This window comes from Oncorhynchus kisutch, linkage group LG7, assembly GCF_002021735.2.
Source record: "Oncorhynchus kisutch isolate 150728-3 linkage group LG7, Okis_V2, whole genome shotgun sequence".
In the NCBI taxonomy this organism is placed as follows: Eukaryota; Metazoa; Chordata; class Actinopteri; order Salmoniformes; family Salmonidae; genus Oncorhynchus; species Oncorhynchus kisutch.
Window position 1 is genome coordinate 16,332,727 of NC_034180.2, and position 14,327 is coordinate 16,347,053.

The window sequence follows — 14,327 nt, forward strand, 5'->3', positions numbered from 1 at the left end:
AGACGCAAGATTAAATATGTTCTACCTGAGCGACCACAAGTCAGAGACCACTATGATGACACACCAAATGTGTTTGATGGATCACGGGAAAAGAGCAGGAATAGGCTTTTGTAGGCTGCAGTCCAAGCTATGTCTTCCAATGGTGCGACTGCTGTCGGCATCCAAAGATCCAACTTGAATAAACGCTTGGAGGTAAGGATGACAGTAGTGGTGTAGTCTACGGCGATATGGATATCACTTATTATTGATATCTACATAGAGCATTGATGTGAATCACAATGATGCTCTCTCATTTTACTGTTTGCGCCTTACGGATTGTGGTTGTTGTGGTTGGCGTTTCACGAATCTAAATGTGTATTTGAACCCAATAATGGTTGAATTCAAGAAGTTGAAACTGCCTATCAATCATTGTTTTTGAAACCAGTGGACAGCCAGTGAAAAATTAACTCTTGCAACAGTTGCATAGTGCAGATACCAGCCTATAGAATAAAAGTGGAGCTTTTATTGCTCAATCTAATTCATGCTGATAAAAACATTATCCATAGACCTAATGGACACATGCTCAAACTTGAACTCATTTTATATATATACAGTTGAAGTCGAAAGTTTGCATACACTTAGGTTGGAGTCATTAAAACTAGTTTTTCAACCACTCCACAAATTTCTTGTTAACAAACTATAGTGCTGGCAAGTCAGTTAGGACATCTACTTTGTGCATGACACAAGTAATTTTCCAACAATTGTTTACAGACAAATTATTTCACTTCTAATTCACTGTGTCACAATTCCAGTGGGTCAGAAGTTTACATACACTAAGTTGACTGTGCCTTTAAACAGCTTGGAAAATTCCAGAAAATTATGTCATTGGCTTTAGAAGCTTCTGATAGTCTAATTGACATAATTTGAGTCAATTGGAGGTGTTCCTGTGGATGTATTTCAAGGCCTACATTAAAACGCTGTGCCACTTTGCTTGACATCGTGGGAAAATCAAATTAAATCAGCCAAAAAATTGTAGACCTCCAGAAGTCTGGTTCATCCTTGGGAGCAATTTCCAAATGCCTGAAGGTACCACGTATCATCTGTACAAACAATAGTACGCAACTATAAACACCATGGGACCACGCAGCCATCATACCGCTCAGGAAGGAGACGCGTTCTGTCTCCTAGAGATCAATGTACTTTGGTGCGAAAAGTGCAAATCAATCCCAGAACAACACCAAAGGACCTTGTGGAGATGCTGGAGGAAACGGGTACAAGAGTATCTATATCCACAGTAAAACGAGTCCTAGATCAACATAACCCGAAAGGCCGCTCATCAAAAAAGCCAGACTAAGGTTTGCAACTGCACATGGGGACAAAGATCGTACTTCTTGGAGAAATGTCCTCTGGTCTGATGAAACAAAAATTTAACTGCTCGGCCATAATGACCATCGTTATGTTTGGAGGAAAAAGGGGGTGGCTTGCAAGCCGAAGAACACCATCCCAACCGTGAAGCACGGGGGTGTCAGCATCATGTTGTGGGGGTGCTTTGCTGCAGGAGGGACTGGTGCACTTCACAAAATATATGACATCATGAGGAAGGAAAATTCTGTGGATATATTGAAGCAACATCTCAAGACATCAGTCAGGAAGTTAAAGTAAAGTTTGGTTGAAAATGGGTCTTCCAAATGGACAATGACCCCAAGCATACTTCCAAAGTTGTGGCAAAATGGCTTAAGGACCACAAAGTCAAGGTATTTGAGTGGCCATCACAAAGCTCTGACATTTGTGGGCAGAACTGAAAAAACGTGTGTGAGCAAGGTTGCCTACATACCTGATTAAGTTACACCAGCTCTGTCGGGAGGAATGGGCCAAAATTCACCCAACTTATTGTGGTAAACTACTCAAAATGTTTGACGCATGTTAAACAATGTAAAGGCAACTCTACCAAATACTAATTGAATGTATGTACACTTCTGACCCACTGGGAATGTGATGAAAGAAATAAAAGCTGAAATAAATCATTCTCTCTACTATTATTCTGACATTCACATTATTAAAATGATGTGGTGATCCTAACTGACCTAAGACAGGGAATTGTTACTTGGGTTAAATGAATAATGAATAATTGTGAAAAACTGAGTATAAATGTACTTCAACTGTCTATGTTTTACCCCTTTTTCTTCCCAATTTCGTGGTATTCAATTGGTAGTTACGGTCTTGTCCCATCACTCAGGAGAGTCCATAGCCTTGCGTCCCCCAAAACACCACCCAGCCAGGCCGCACAGCTTCTTGACTGTGCACCTGGCAACCACATCAGCTTGCATTGCACCCAGCCTACCATAGGAGTCGCTACTGTGCGATGGGACAAGAACATCCTTGCCGGCTAAACCTTCCTCTAACCCGGACGACGCTGGGCTGATTGTTTACCGCCCCATGGGTCTCCCAGTCACGGCCGGCTGCGACAGAGCCTGGACTTGAACCAAGGTCTCTAGTGGCCTTAGACCACTGTGCCACTCGGGAGGCCAAACTTGCACACTTTTGATAGACTTAAAGCGGCAATCTGTATTTGCTACATCTATTTTTTTACTTATAAATTATATATACAGTACCAGTCAAAGGTTTTTCTTTATTTTTACTATTTTCTTAATTGTAAAATAATAGTGAATACATCAAAACTATGAAATAACACATAATTAATCATCTAGTAACAAAAAAGTGTTAAACATATCAAAATCGATTTTAGATTCATCAAAGGAGCCAACCTTTGCCTCGATGAAAGCTTTGCACACTCTTGGCAAAGCATGCCATTCCATGGGCGCAGCATTTATTTTTCAACTCGAATCAACAAGCCCAATCAGTCCTCCATGACAACAAAGTAATCATAAACAACATAGTAGGGCTGGCTAATATGTCCTTAGTTTTGGGGTCATGGCTAATCTATACTTCCATATTTCCAAGTCCTATTTTTGAAGATCAAGGGGTATAACATTTATTATGACTGGAATTCTGATAGACCTTGGTTTTTAATGTAAAGATATCATTTAATTGTATTATTATATGCAGTAGAAAGCAATGGGTTAGAAGAAGCCTACATAACCAACCCATGAAGTAAAATATGGCCAGTTATGTAAACATTAACATTGATTTATCCAGCAATGGATGTTGTTCAATTGGTAACATATATTTTTGTCTCCTTCTAATGCCTCTTAAGGTTAAAGTCATCTAAAAGTAACGGAATGTAATCAGAGTTTGGGTAATCCAAAAGTTACTTGACTGATTACAATTTTGGACAGGTAACTTATAACTGTAATGGATTACATTTAGAAGGTAACCTACCCATCCCTGGGGCACACATTGATTTATAGATTCAAGCTGTGGTTTTTTATCACTAAGATTGTGAGCCACCAAACGCTGTATGTTTAGTACAGCGATATACTGATCTGATACTCTTAGGACGCACCTTATTTCCTTCCTTTCTTCCTTTCTTCCTTAATTCCTTCCTTCCTTTCTTATTTCCTTCATTCCTTCCTTCCTTGTTGGCTTTTCTAGTGCAGGTTTTCAAGTAGTTATATTATCCTGTGCTGTAGATGGACATACTGTGCATACATGCATTCAGACACACAGACAGACTGACATCCGAAGCTCATCTCCGCTTCAGATGGACAAATGTTGCGTGAAATCAATAGACAGATTCATCTTGATATGAGATGTTTGCGCTCTGAAAAATGCTTAATTTCCTGGAGACTTGAAATAAATTGAAAAGGATTTGTGTGGATTTGCTTATCAGTGGGCCAGTGTGAAGCCTGCTCTCCTTTAAGGCTTGAGGACACATCAGAATAGAGCTAATCTTCTACAGAGGTTCAATACGGAGTTCTCCCTCTCTGTCAGACCTGGGTTGGACTGAGTGAAAGGATTGAGCCAGCATATGAGACTGATAGAAGACTTATACCATGTCGAGATATATTTGCGCGTTGTTATAGCAGGGATTAGGCTATTTTCTCCATCCCTTCTTCATCCTTTCAAATATGAAATGTAGGATACAGTACATTGGCAGCTAACATGTTGTCACACAGCAGTGAGAGTGAAGAGATGGGTATGTACATCTCTTAGGTGACATTGGAGAGGGAATGAGAAATATCCCTTCTTGTCTTTTGTCACCCCCCTCTGGACAAATCAACCATAATGTATTGTAATAATAATAATACAATTAAAGAAATGCATCCAGTACTTATATAGTAGGCATTACGAAAAAAATAATATATAATGTGTATTTTTGGGAACATTTGGTAACCTACATTGTGGTGACATGTTGTGGTGCAGCCAGGACTCTTGGCACCATTCTTCTCTAATGAGGGATATGGTAAACCTGACGCCAGTGGGACACAGCCGCCTAGGGCATATGTATATTTGTCGATTTTCCCACCGGTTTACCCAGAAGGGGTGTGTGTGCGTGCATGTGGTCTAACGCTGACACATACCAAAATAGAATACCATTGCAAGCCATGGCTGGATTCACTTACACTCCTAGATAAGAGGTGTAATTCTACACTTACAGACTCCATTGATTTTGGCTTCAGACTAATGTGTCTAAGAGAAATATCGCTATATGCAGTGGTGTACATAAGTAAGCTCGCAGACAGCTTTGGCATTACTCTTAACACCGTGAAAGGGGATGGAGGGAGCCAGGCGTTGGGTTGTTTATGACATTAAGCACTGTCATTCTCAGCCATTTGACTGCGAAATCGGAGATCATTTCCCATTTTTCCTAGGAATCAGTCAATTACTTTTCTCATTGCTTTTCGCATCTGCAATCTCCTCCCTCTGAAAGACGGCAAGCAGTCTTTTTCCACACTAAATATAAATTCAATGAATAATTTCATATTTACCGCCGGGCCATATTTTACAGCGCTCCAGTGTGGATGCCCCCGATGCCTGCTTATTCATCTTTGTGCATTTGAATTATTTTTACTCCACTATAAACTGTTATAATGTGTGTGAGTGTGTGCGTGGGTTTCTCCCCACCACACACACACCCTCTCTCTGGTCAGGTGTAGATTTCATACTCCTAGTGTGGGTCTGTGTAAAAAAAAATCTCAAATTGTACTTTTGTCACATGCGCCGAATACAACAGGTGTAGACTTTACGGTGAAATGCTTACTTACAAGCACAACAACAATAACAACCAGTACTGAGTCAATGTGCAGGGGTAAGAGGTAGTTGAGGTAATATGTACATGTAAGTAAGAGTAAAAGTGACAAGGCAGTCAGGATAGGTATACTGAGTAGAAATATAAACGCAAGATGTAAAGTGTTGGTCCCATGTTTCATGAGCTGAAATAAAAAATCTCAGAAATGTTCAATATGCACAAAAAAACTTGTTTCTCTCAAATCTGGTGCACAATTTTGTTTACATCCCTGTTAGTGAGCATTTCTCCTTTGCCAAGATAATCCATCCACCTGACAGGTGTGGCATTTCAAGAAGCTGATTAAACAGCATGATTATTATACAGGTGCACCTTGTGCTGGGGACAACAAAAGACCACTCTGAAATGTGCAGTTTTGTCACACAATACAATGACACAAATGTTTTGAGGGAGTGTGCAATTGGCATGCTGACTGCAGGAATGTCCACCACAGCTGTTGCCAGAGAATTGAATGTTCATTTCTTTATGCCCTCCAAGGCTTGTTTTAGAGAATTTGGCAGTACGCCCGACCAGCCTCACAACCGCAGATCAGCCCAGCACCTGATTTCCTGATATGATAACTGTAACTCAGTAAAATCTTTGAAATTGTTTCATGTTGTGTTTACATTTTCGTTCAGTATAATAAACAGAGTAGCAGCAGCGTATGTGAAGTGTGTGAAAGTGTGTTGTGTGAGTGTGTTGTGTGAGTGTGTAGTATGTGTGAGTGTGTGGGTAGTCCGGTGAGTGTGCATAGAGCCAGTGCAAGAATATCAGTGCAAAACAAAAGGGGGTCAATGTAAATAGTCCGGGTAGCCATTTGATCAACTGTTCATCAGTCTTATGGCTTGGGGGTAGAAGCTGTTCAGAAGCCTTTTGGTCCTGGACTTGGCTCGCAGGTACCACTTGCCGTGCGGTAGCAGAGAAAACATTTATGACTTGGGTGGCTAGAGGCTTTGACCATTTTTAGGGCCTTCCTCTGCAGGTGTGTGTGTGTGCATGCTTGGGTGCGTGTGTGTGTGTGTTTTACAGTCCCATCAGCCCCAACAGTATTTACGGTGCTGTTGGTCTGTCCAACCCCTGATGACTCCATTACTCCCCCTGATATTTATAATTTCATAAAGCTGCTCCATGACAACGTTTATTTTATCCCCCTCCTAATCTCCTACTAATAAAGACATGCCAAACGCTGGGGTTGAAAAACGAGTGCGGCCCGAGCGAGGGAGGGAGAGGAGAGATAAATCAGAGGTGGAGGTGCAGGAGATTGTCAATGATCGGGCCGCTACGATCGAGCTGCCCCGCTCGATAGCCATGATCTATAGTAATGAAAATCCATGCAAACTATTGAGAGGGTAAGATGGAGGGGACAGGGGTGAGAAATTGGGCCGAGTTAACAACCGCGATGAGGAGACGTCGCCGGGGAAATATTATGGCAGCCGTTTGAAAGAAAGGCTTTGATAAACACGGCAGAAGTTTTTCAATTACCCGACTGCCCATGCAGTAAAGAGTAAAAGATGGAAAGCTGGCCGCTGCCCAGATCAGAGCTATAATGCAATAATACAATTCACAGAGGAGTTTGACTTTTGTTTTTCTACTTTGCCTGAAATGAACTACTGTACAGTATAATGCATTCATTTCAGAGAGGAGTTTGGATTTTCTTTTTCTACTTTGCCCGGATATGAACTCAAGGAAGCAAGTGGAATGTAAAAGACCTTTGTGTATTTCCCTTCTCATTCCAAAGCTTTTGCTGTAAGGCAATAGAAAATTAAAGATTGTTTATGAAATGTCACATCTTCAATTACTGTATAGTGTTCTCTGACATTGGAAAAAAGCTGAACATTGAAACTAATGATCTTCTTGTCTGTGTGTTTGTGTCCTTTTCCTGTCTGTGTCTGTGTGTGTCCCTGTGTATGTCCCTGTGTATGTATCGGTTTGTCTTTGTTTCTTTTTTTTCTTTGTCTGTTCTTCACACGTTTGGCCCATGAAGCAGACAACGGATGACATCGTGTCGTCGGCAGAGTGTTCGAGTGATGACGAGGACCTGGAGGAGTGCGACTCTGGCCATGCAGGTGGGCTAGGTTAGTTTACCTCTGCTTGCTCTCACCCTGCTCTTTCACTCCATACACACCTGAGGATGAAGCACTGCATCCTCTAAGCATCACAGCCCCATGGACACACAAAGTGTAACTTCCAAAAATAGGAACTAAATGTAGTGAAATATAACAAAACAAGACAAATCATTCAACACTTAGACAGAATATTGGGTAAGACTGGAGATTTGTTAAGAAATCTGACTAAATGACATAAAACACACATATATATATATATATATATATATATATATATATATATATATATATATATATATATATATATATACCAAGGTGGAAAATAGTCAAATCTGTCATGAAGGACTATCCACATTATAAAACAATTATGTTGCTTCAAAAATCAATACAAAACATCATTGATTTATGAGTTACACATGCCCATGGGGTCCTCTGAAGTGGTTAACATGGTCATCTAAACATGGTCACCTAAACACATACAAATTTTGTCCTCTCAGCGTTGAATGGGAGAGAAAAATGTAAATACCTTAATATAAAGATACAAAATTAGTATGGAGATGTGCCATGTGCCATTGATGCTTCAAAATGTATCATACCGTGTTTGGGTCCAGCGCTCTTGCCATGTGGTACTGTACTGACTTGCATTTTGACTCATGATACATTTTGAGATTCTCTTGAAGATTTGCTTTCAGTGAAATTACTGTGATATCTAGCAGAAATTGAAATAGTGTTTTTTTTTATGTTTGTTCGTTTTATCATTTTTGTTTCTTCCATATTTAGAGGCGTGCCTTGTTAAAACATTTGTTAATATAGAACAGATATCATCGAATTTCTGTGTACGATTTTTTTTATTAATTAATTTTTTATATAGTTTTGCTTCAAGGTGAACATGTTATCCTGCTGTCTTTTTCCAACCCAAATATGAAAAATAGAATATAGAACTAACTTAGAAGTTCCAAGTCATATTCCTCTAAGCTTTTTGAGAGAACTTGGGAATTGCTTTTTCTTGTTTGAATAAAATATCACTAACCAGCTGTCAGTCATGGAACTGTGTGTACCAAAACAACAATTTCACCTAAAATGTTTACTTCCCAAATAAAAATGAAAACTATTGACTTTGACAAGTTTCGACAGTTTATATTGGTACTCTACAGATATAAGCCAGGTAGTCAGTCAAAATGTTCTTATAGCTTCAGTTATTTACATGAATGACTCAGCCTTTTTGAGCCAAGCAAACTGGATGTGATTTTCTTTCCTCTGATAAACATTCAGTAATGGTCCATTACATATTAGCTTTCACACTATCCTTTACATTACCTCCTGCAAATTCAATCATTGGTGTTAAAGAGACTGAGAATTAGCATATTTAGTGCTCAGATATTATGCTTTAAAAAAACATACAAACCTTGTCACATTATGGCAGTCCGTAATGAGGTGAAACATAAAAAGACATCAATCAATGCACATTGGCTGTTTAGTATGGCAGGGACACCAACCTCAAGTCCTTTATAATTGCTTTTATTTGTGGCTCTGAATGAGGCAAGAAGTAAAGAAACTCGAAATGCGGCAGAGGTAGAATATATTCCAGACGCAGACAATGTACTGCAGTGACTTTCGTGAAGCGTTTTAACTTTTTTGATTGAATAGTTCCTTAATGTTTCTCAGGTAGGCCTACAGCACCTGGTCACATGACAAACAACTGACAGAGGGTTCACATGTCTCAGCCTGTGCTGTTATCAGGACTAGTTGATCATCATCCTGTAAAAGGTCAATCCCAAGTCCTCCCAAAGTTCCTGGAAGAGATAGCAGTGTTAAAGTGCCCAGGTCTGCTCTGTACTGTAGCCCTATGAGCTCCCCGGATTTCTGAAGACAGATATCGTCAGGGCCCCAGTCATCCAATCATATGTTTACACAGAAATTCACACCATTCTAACCCCGACATCAGTTGACGTGGACAGCTGCATGCTACATGCCCGTGGTCTCGATATTTATTTTATGCTTGGGGTTGTCGTCGTTGTTGTTTTTTGTGAGTGAAGCATGTGTGTGTTTTTTTTTCTTAATTTTTTATAGTTTTATTTGCCGTCTTGTATGTTCAGGTCTCTTGTGTTTCAGTTTGTTTGTTTTGTTTTTGAGTCATTGTCTTCATCTATCTGCCAATTATCCGATATACGACATTCCTGTTGTCTCGCCTCATCATGTGCAGCATGAATTTTTGGTGGTTAAAAACAATTTTTCCCTCATCTCTTTTCGAGCATTTGTGCCATGAGGCTTTTTGGAGAAAACATTTTCATTTTTTGATGATAAAAGGCAACAAAGTATTTTCTTGCCATCAACTTTTATGGCCTCAAGCAGGCAACCGTAATATGTAACAAAAGACAGTTGTGTATGAAGAATGATATCTTCCTAGCCCCTGTCCCTTCCTTCACTCCTTCCCTCCCTTCCTCTCCTCTCCTCTCCCTTGCCAAGCCGTTCTGCCTTTAAATTTATTTCAATGCAGATGGCATAAAAATAATTTTATTGCCACAAAAGTATATCTGTTATTCTCTTTTGAGTTGCTCTCCAGCAGTCATTTTGTGGCATGCATTAACAGTAGTGGCTAACTCAACATCAACCCATTCTCTTCCTGGTCACCACCTGGTGACCTCCATCCCTTCAAAGCATGGACCCCCTAACCCTGCATTTAGGCTAACTGGGCTGGTTTGTCTTCTGGTCACTTTGAGTTCCGCACCCATCTTTACGGTCTTAGCGACATTGCCTGTTGCGACATCCTTTCTCTCTCTCTCTCTCTCTCTCTCTCTCTCTCTCTCTCTCTCTCTCTCTCTCTCTCTCTCTCGCTCTCTCTTTCTCTCTCTCTGTTCTGCACTTGTCTGATTTTGGTCTGTCTGTTTTTGTCTGTTTGTCTGTCCGTTTGTCTGTGTTTCTGTCTGGAGGTGTTGTCATGTGATTCTGTTCTCTGTAAAACTGTTGGATATGCCCCCCTTTCCCTTAAAGGAATTCCATAAGACGGATAACACTGGTGCTAATAATAACATACATTTTAAACTAATTTCATACATTTGATTCATTGATAGTATAGGGAGATTAAATACCATCAAACTCTAAACCTGTTATTCCAATGATAACGTCACGGTAGTGTTCATTTCTAGCACAGTCTATATACAACCAGCTGTTGACTGAAGACAAGAGTAACATCATGCAGTGTGGTGAATGAAGCATTCATATGATTATCTACGTTAATAATAACATTAGACATTTCACTCAACCACCAAAACGGTGTCAAATGCACTCGGGTTCAGACGTCTCTTTGAGGGTTATAAACAATTACAGTGTACGTATTTCACTTTAAAAGACAAGAAGGTGAACTTATCAAATAGGAAAGTGCAAACTCTCTCCAGGGAACTTATTAGCTCTGTAACTCGTACATCTATCCACCAAAAAGATAGGTTTTAGATGAGTCTCTTTATAAATGGCAGTGTTTCAGACAAGCCTCACCTCCCTGTTCATTGACATGTTTTTATAACAGGAGTAAGGGCTGAGCTAAGGAAAGTCTGTATCTTTCCGGCAATCATTATCTATTTTACAGTATACTTATAAAACTAGCCAGTTATTATAAGCCTACTATACGTATACTTTGAACCTGGGTAGTCTATGCACCGAATGACTATGTTAGCCCGCTGATCCAAAGATTCCAGCATAGTGGAAACACAGATACACTGCTGAACAAACTTCTGTCAAACAGACATGAGGCGAAGTGAAGACAGAGGATGCAACCGCCCAGCCATTCAACTGCAGCAATTGAAGATGGCGTTTGACAAGAAATGCGCAGGTTGGCATTTATTGGGATGACTCATGTACCGGAGGCAGCTCTGCAATGTAGTCACTAGTTGGCACAGCCACAAAGTCATATAATCTTATTTTAAACCTTAACCATAACTTTAACCACACTGCTAACCTTATTTTTTTTATTTTTTTTATTTCACCTTTATTTAACCAGGTAGGCTAGTTGAGAACAAGTTCTCATTTGCAACTGCGACCTGGCCAAGATAAAGCATAGCAGTGTGAGCATACAACAAAGAGTTACACATGGAGTAAACAATTAACAAGTCAATAACACAGTAGAAAACAAAGGGGGGGTCTATATACAATGTGTGCAAAAGGCATGAGGAGGTAGGCAAATAATTACAATTTTGCAGATTAACACTGGAGTGATAAAAGATCAGATGGTCATGTACAGGTAGAGATATTGGTGTGCAGAAGAGCAGAAAAGTAAATAAATAAAAAACAGTATGGGGATGAGGTAGGTGAAAAGGGTGGGCTATTTACCAATAGACTATGTACAGCTGCAGCGATCGGTTAGCTGCTCAGATAGCTGATGTTTGAAGTTGGTGAGGGAGATAAAAGTCTCCAACTTCAGCGATTTTTGCAATTCGTTCCAGTCACAGGCAGCAGAGTACTGGAACGAAAGGCGGCCAAATGAGGTGTTGGCTTTAGGGATGATCAGTGAGATACACCTGCTGGAGCGCGTGCTACGGATGGGTGTTGCCATCGTGACCAGTGAGCTGAGATAAGGCGGAGCTTTACCTAGCATAGACTTGTAGATGACCTGGAGCCAGTGGGTCTGGCGACGAATATGTAGCGAGGGCCAGCCGACTAGAGCATACAAGTCGCAGTGGTGGGTGGTATAAGGTGCTTTAGTGACAAAACGGATGGCACTGTGATAGACTGCATCCAGTTTGCTGAGTAGAGTGTTGGAAGCCATTTTGTAGATGACATCGCCGAAGTCGAGGATCGGTAGGATAGTCAGTTTTACTAGGGTAAGCTTGGCGGCTTGAGTGAAGGAGGCTTTGTTGCGGAATAGAAAGCCGACTCTTGATTTGATTTTCGATTGGAGATGTTTGATATGAGTCTGGAAGGAGAGTTTGCAGTCTAGCCAGACACCTAGGTACTTATAGACGTCCACATATTCTAGGTCGGAACCATCCAGGGTGGTGATGCTAGTCGGGCATGCAGGTGCAGGCAGCGACCGGTTGAAAAGCATGCATTTGGTTTTACTAGCGTTTAAGAGCAGTTGGAGGCCACGGAAGGAGTGTTGTATGGCATTGAAGCTTGTTTGGAGGTTAGATAGCACAGTGTCCAAAGACGGGCCGAAAGTATATAGAATGGTGTCGTCTGCGTAGAGGTGGATCAGGGAATCGCCCGCAGCAAGAGCAACATCATTGATATACACAGAGAAAAGAGTCGGCCCGAGAATTGAACCCTGTGGCACCCCCATAGAGACTGCCAGAGGACCGGACAGCATGCCCTCCGATTTGACACACTGAACTCTGTCTGCAAAGTAATTGGTGAACCAGGCAAGGCAGTCATCCGAAAAACCGAGGCTACTGAGTCTGCCGATAAGAATATGGTGATTGACAGAGTCGAAAGCCTTGGCAAGGTCGATGAAGACGGCTGCACAGTACTGTCTTTTATCGATGGCGGTTATGATGTCGTTTAGTACCTTGAGTGTGGCTGAGGTGCACCCGTGACCGGCTCGGAAACCAGATTGCACAGCGGAGAAGGTACGGTGGGATTCGAGATGGTCAGTGACCTGTTTGTTGACTTGGCTTTCGAAGACCTTAGATAGGCAGGGCAGGATGGATATAGGTCTGTAACAGTTTGGGTCCAGGGTGTCTCCCCCTTTGAAGAGGGGGATGACTGCGGCAGCTTTCCAATCCTTGGGGATCTCAGACGAGATGAAAGAGAGGTTGAACAGGCTGGTAATAGGGGTTGCGACAATGGTGGCAGATAGTTTCAGAAATAGAGGGTCCAGATTGTCAATGCCTAACCTTAACCTTAAATTAAGACCAAAAACCCATTTTTTTTTTTCTAAATGTTGATGATATATAGCCAATTTTTTTGGGCGCTCAGCTCTGCTTCCAGGACAAGATTAATTCAAATAAATGTCAACTTGGAAATGTAACACTGCTTACAGCCAAGAAATTCCTTGGCATCGGTCTTAAAGTTCTACTCCAGTCTCCTTTTCAGCTCATTTATCACCTGATTTACTTATCAAAAGGCTTAATCTCAGTAGGTGGTCCAGGTGTCCTCTGAAATTGCACAAGTGTGTGTGGGGGGGTCGTCATATTTAGTTCTCTATCGATCCTTTATTGTTCCTCAAGCAAGGGGGAGGCCGATGAGATCAGAGGGCACCATCAGACCAACTCCTTGAATGGCCTACTCCGTGAAGTTTGCACTTGTGTCTAAAAAACAGAATTTTGCTCAAAACATCCTTTTTTTTACCCTTAAGTATATGTATTTATAGGTGGGATATTGTTTTTCAAAAGCTAAAGTAAAAAAAATATGCTTTAAAGTCAACAGTGATTTTCCACTGGCATTCAAATTAATCATGTTTTCACGACTCTAAACTGCTAAGCCAGCGAATTTGTCAGTGTTAATGTAGCTGCCAACCCCGGAATTTAATTGTTCAACATTTGAAATGCATCGCTTTAAAATTAGAAGAGCCTGTTTTTGTTTACAGACATATTGTTGACGAGGTAGAGCTGTGAAAAGACCGCGGACAGAAACTTAATTAGACAGCCTTAAAGCAAACTCTATGCTGAATCTTACCTTATGATATTGTGTGCGCAGGGTTGGGGAGTAAAGGATTACATGTAAATCCATTACATGTAAGTGATTACAAAAAATGGTAACTCATCTGTTACGTTACTAGCAAAAATATTGTCAGCAGATTACAGATACTTTTTAAAAACTAGATGATTACTTTGAGGATTACTTTTCAATTCAGAAACTAAGTTTGCGAGAAAAAAAATCTTTGAGAATTCTCTGTTTTCTTGACATTCAAATCAACATTGAAAAAGGCGCAAGTTTAAGTTTGTTCCACCTGAGCAAGTATGATCACAAGTCAGAGACCACTATGATGACACACCAAATGTGTTTGATGGATCGCAAGAAAAGAGCAGGAATAGGCTTTTGTAGGCTACAGTCCAAGCTATGTCTTCCAATGCTGTGACTGCTGTCGGCATCCAAAGATCCAACTTGAATAAACGCTTGGAGGTAAGGATGACAGTAGTGGTGTAGTCTACGGCGATATGGATATC

General features: G+C 40.8%; 1 protein-coding gene across 23 annotated transcripts in view; it reads left to right on the top strand.

Annotated features, from left to right (window-relative positions):
- The window catches only part of nrxn3a (neurexin 3a), a 426,603-nt gene that overhangs the window by 400,806 nt on the left and 11,470 nt on the right, over positions 1-14,327 (top strand). For 10 of the 23 annotated variants that reach the window (XR_004210557.1, XR_004210561.1, XM_031828544.1 and 7 more), the window contains one exon: positions 7,149-7,239. Coding sequence is in view for 16 of the 23 variants with exons in the window: in XM_031828544.1 (XP_031684404.1) it covers positions 7,149-7,239 (91 nt within the window). In the remaining 7 variants the exon portion in view is untranslated. The remainder of the gene's footprint in view (positions 1-7,148; positions 7,240-14,327) is intronic. The other 13 variants (XR_004210563.1, XR_004210559.1, XR_004210562.1 and 10 more) reach the window with 3 other exon arrangements.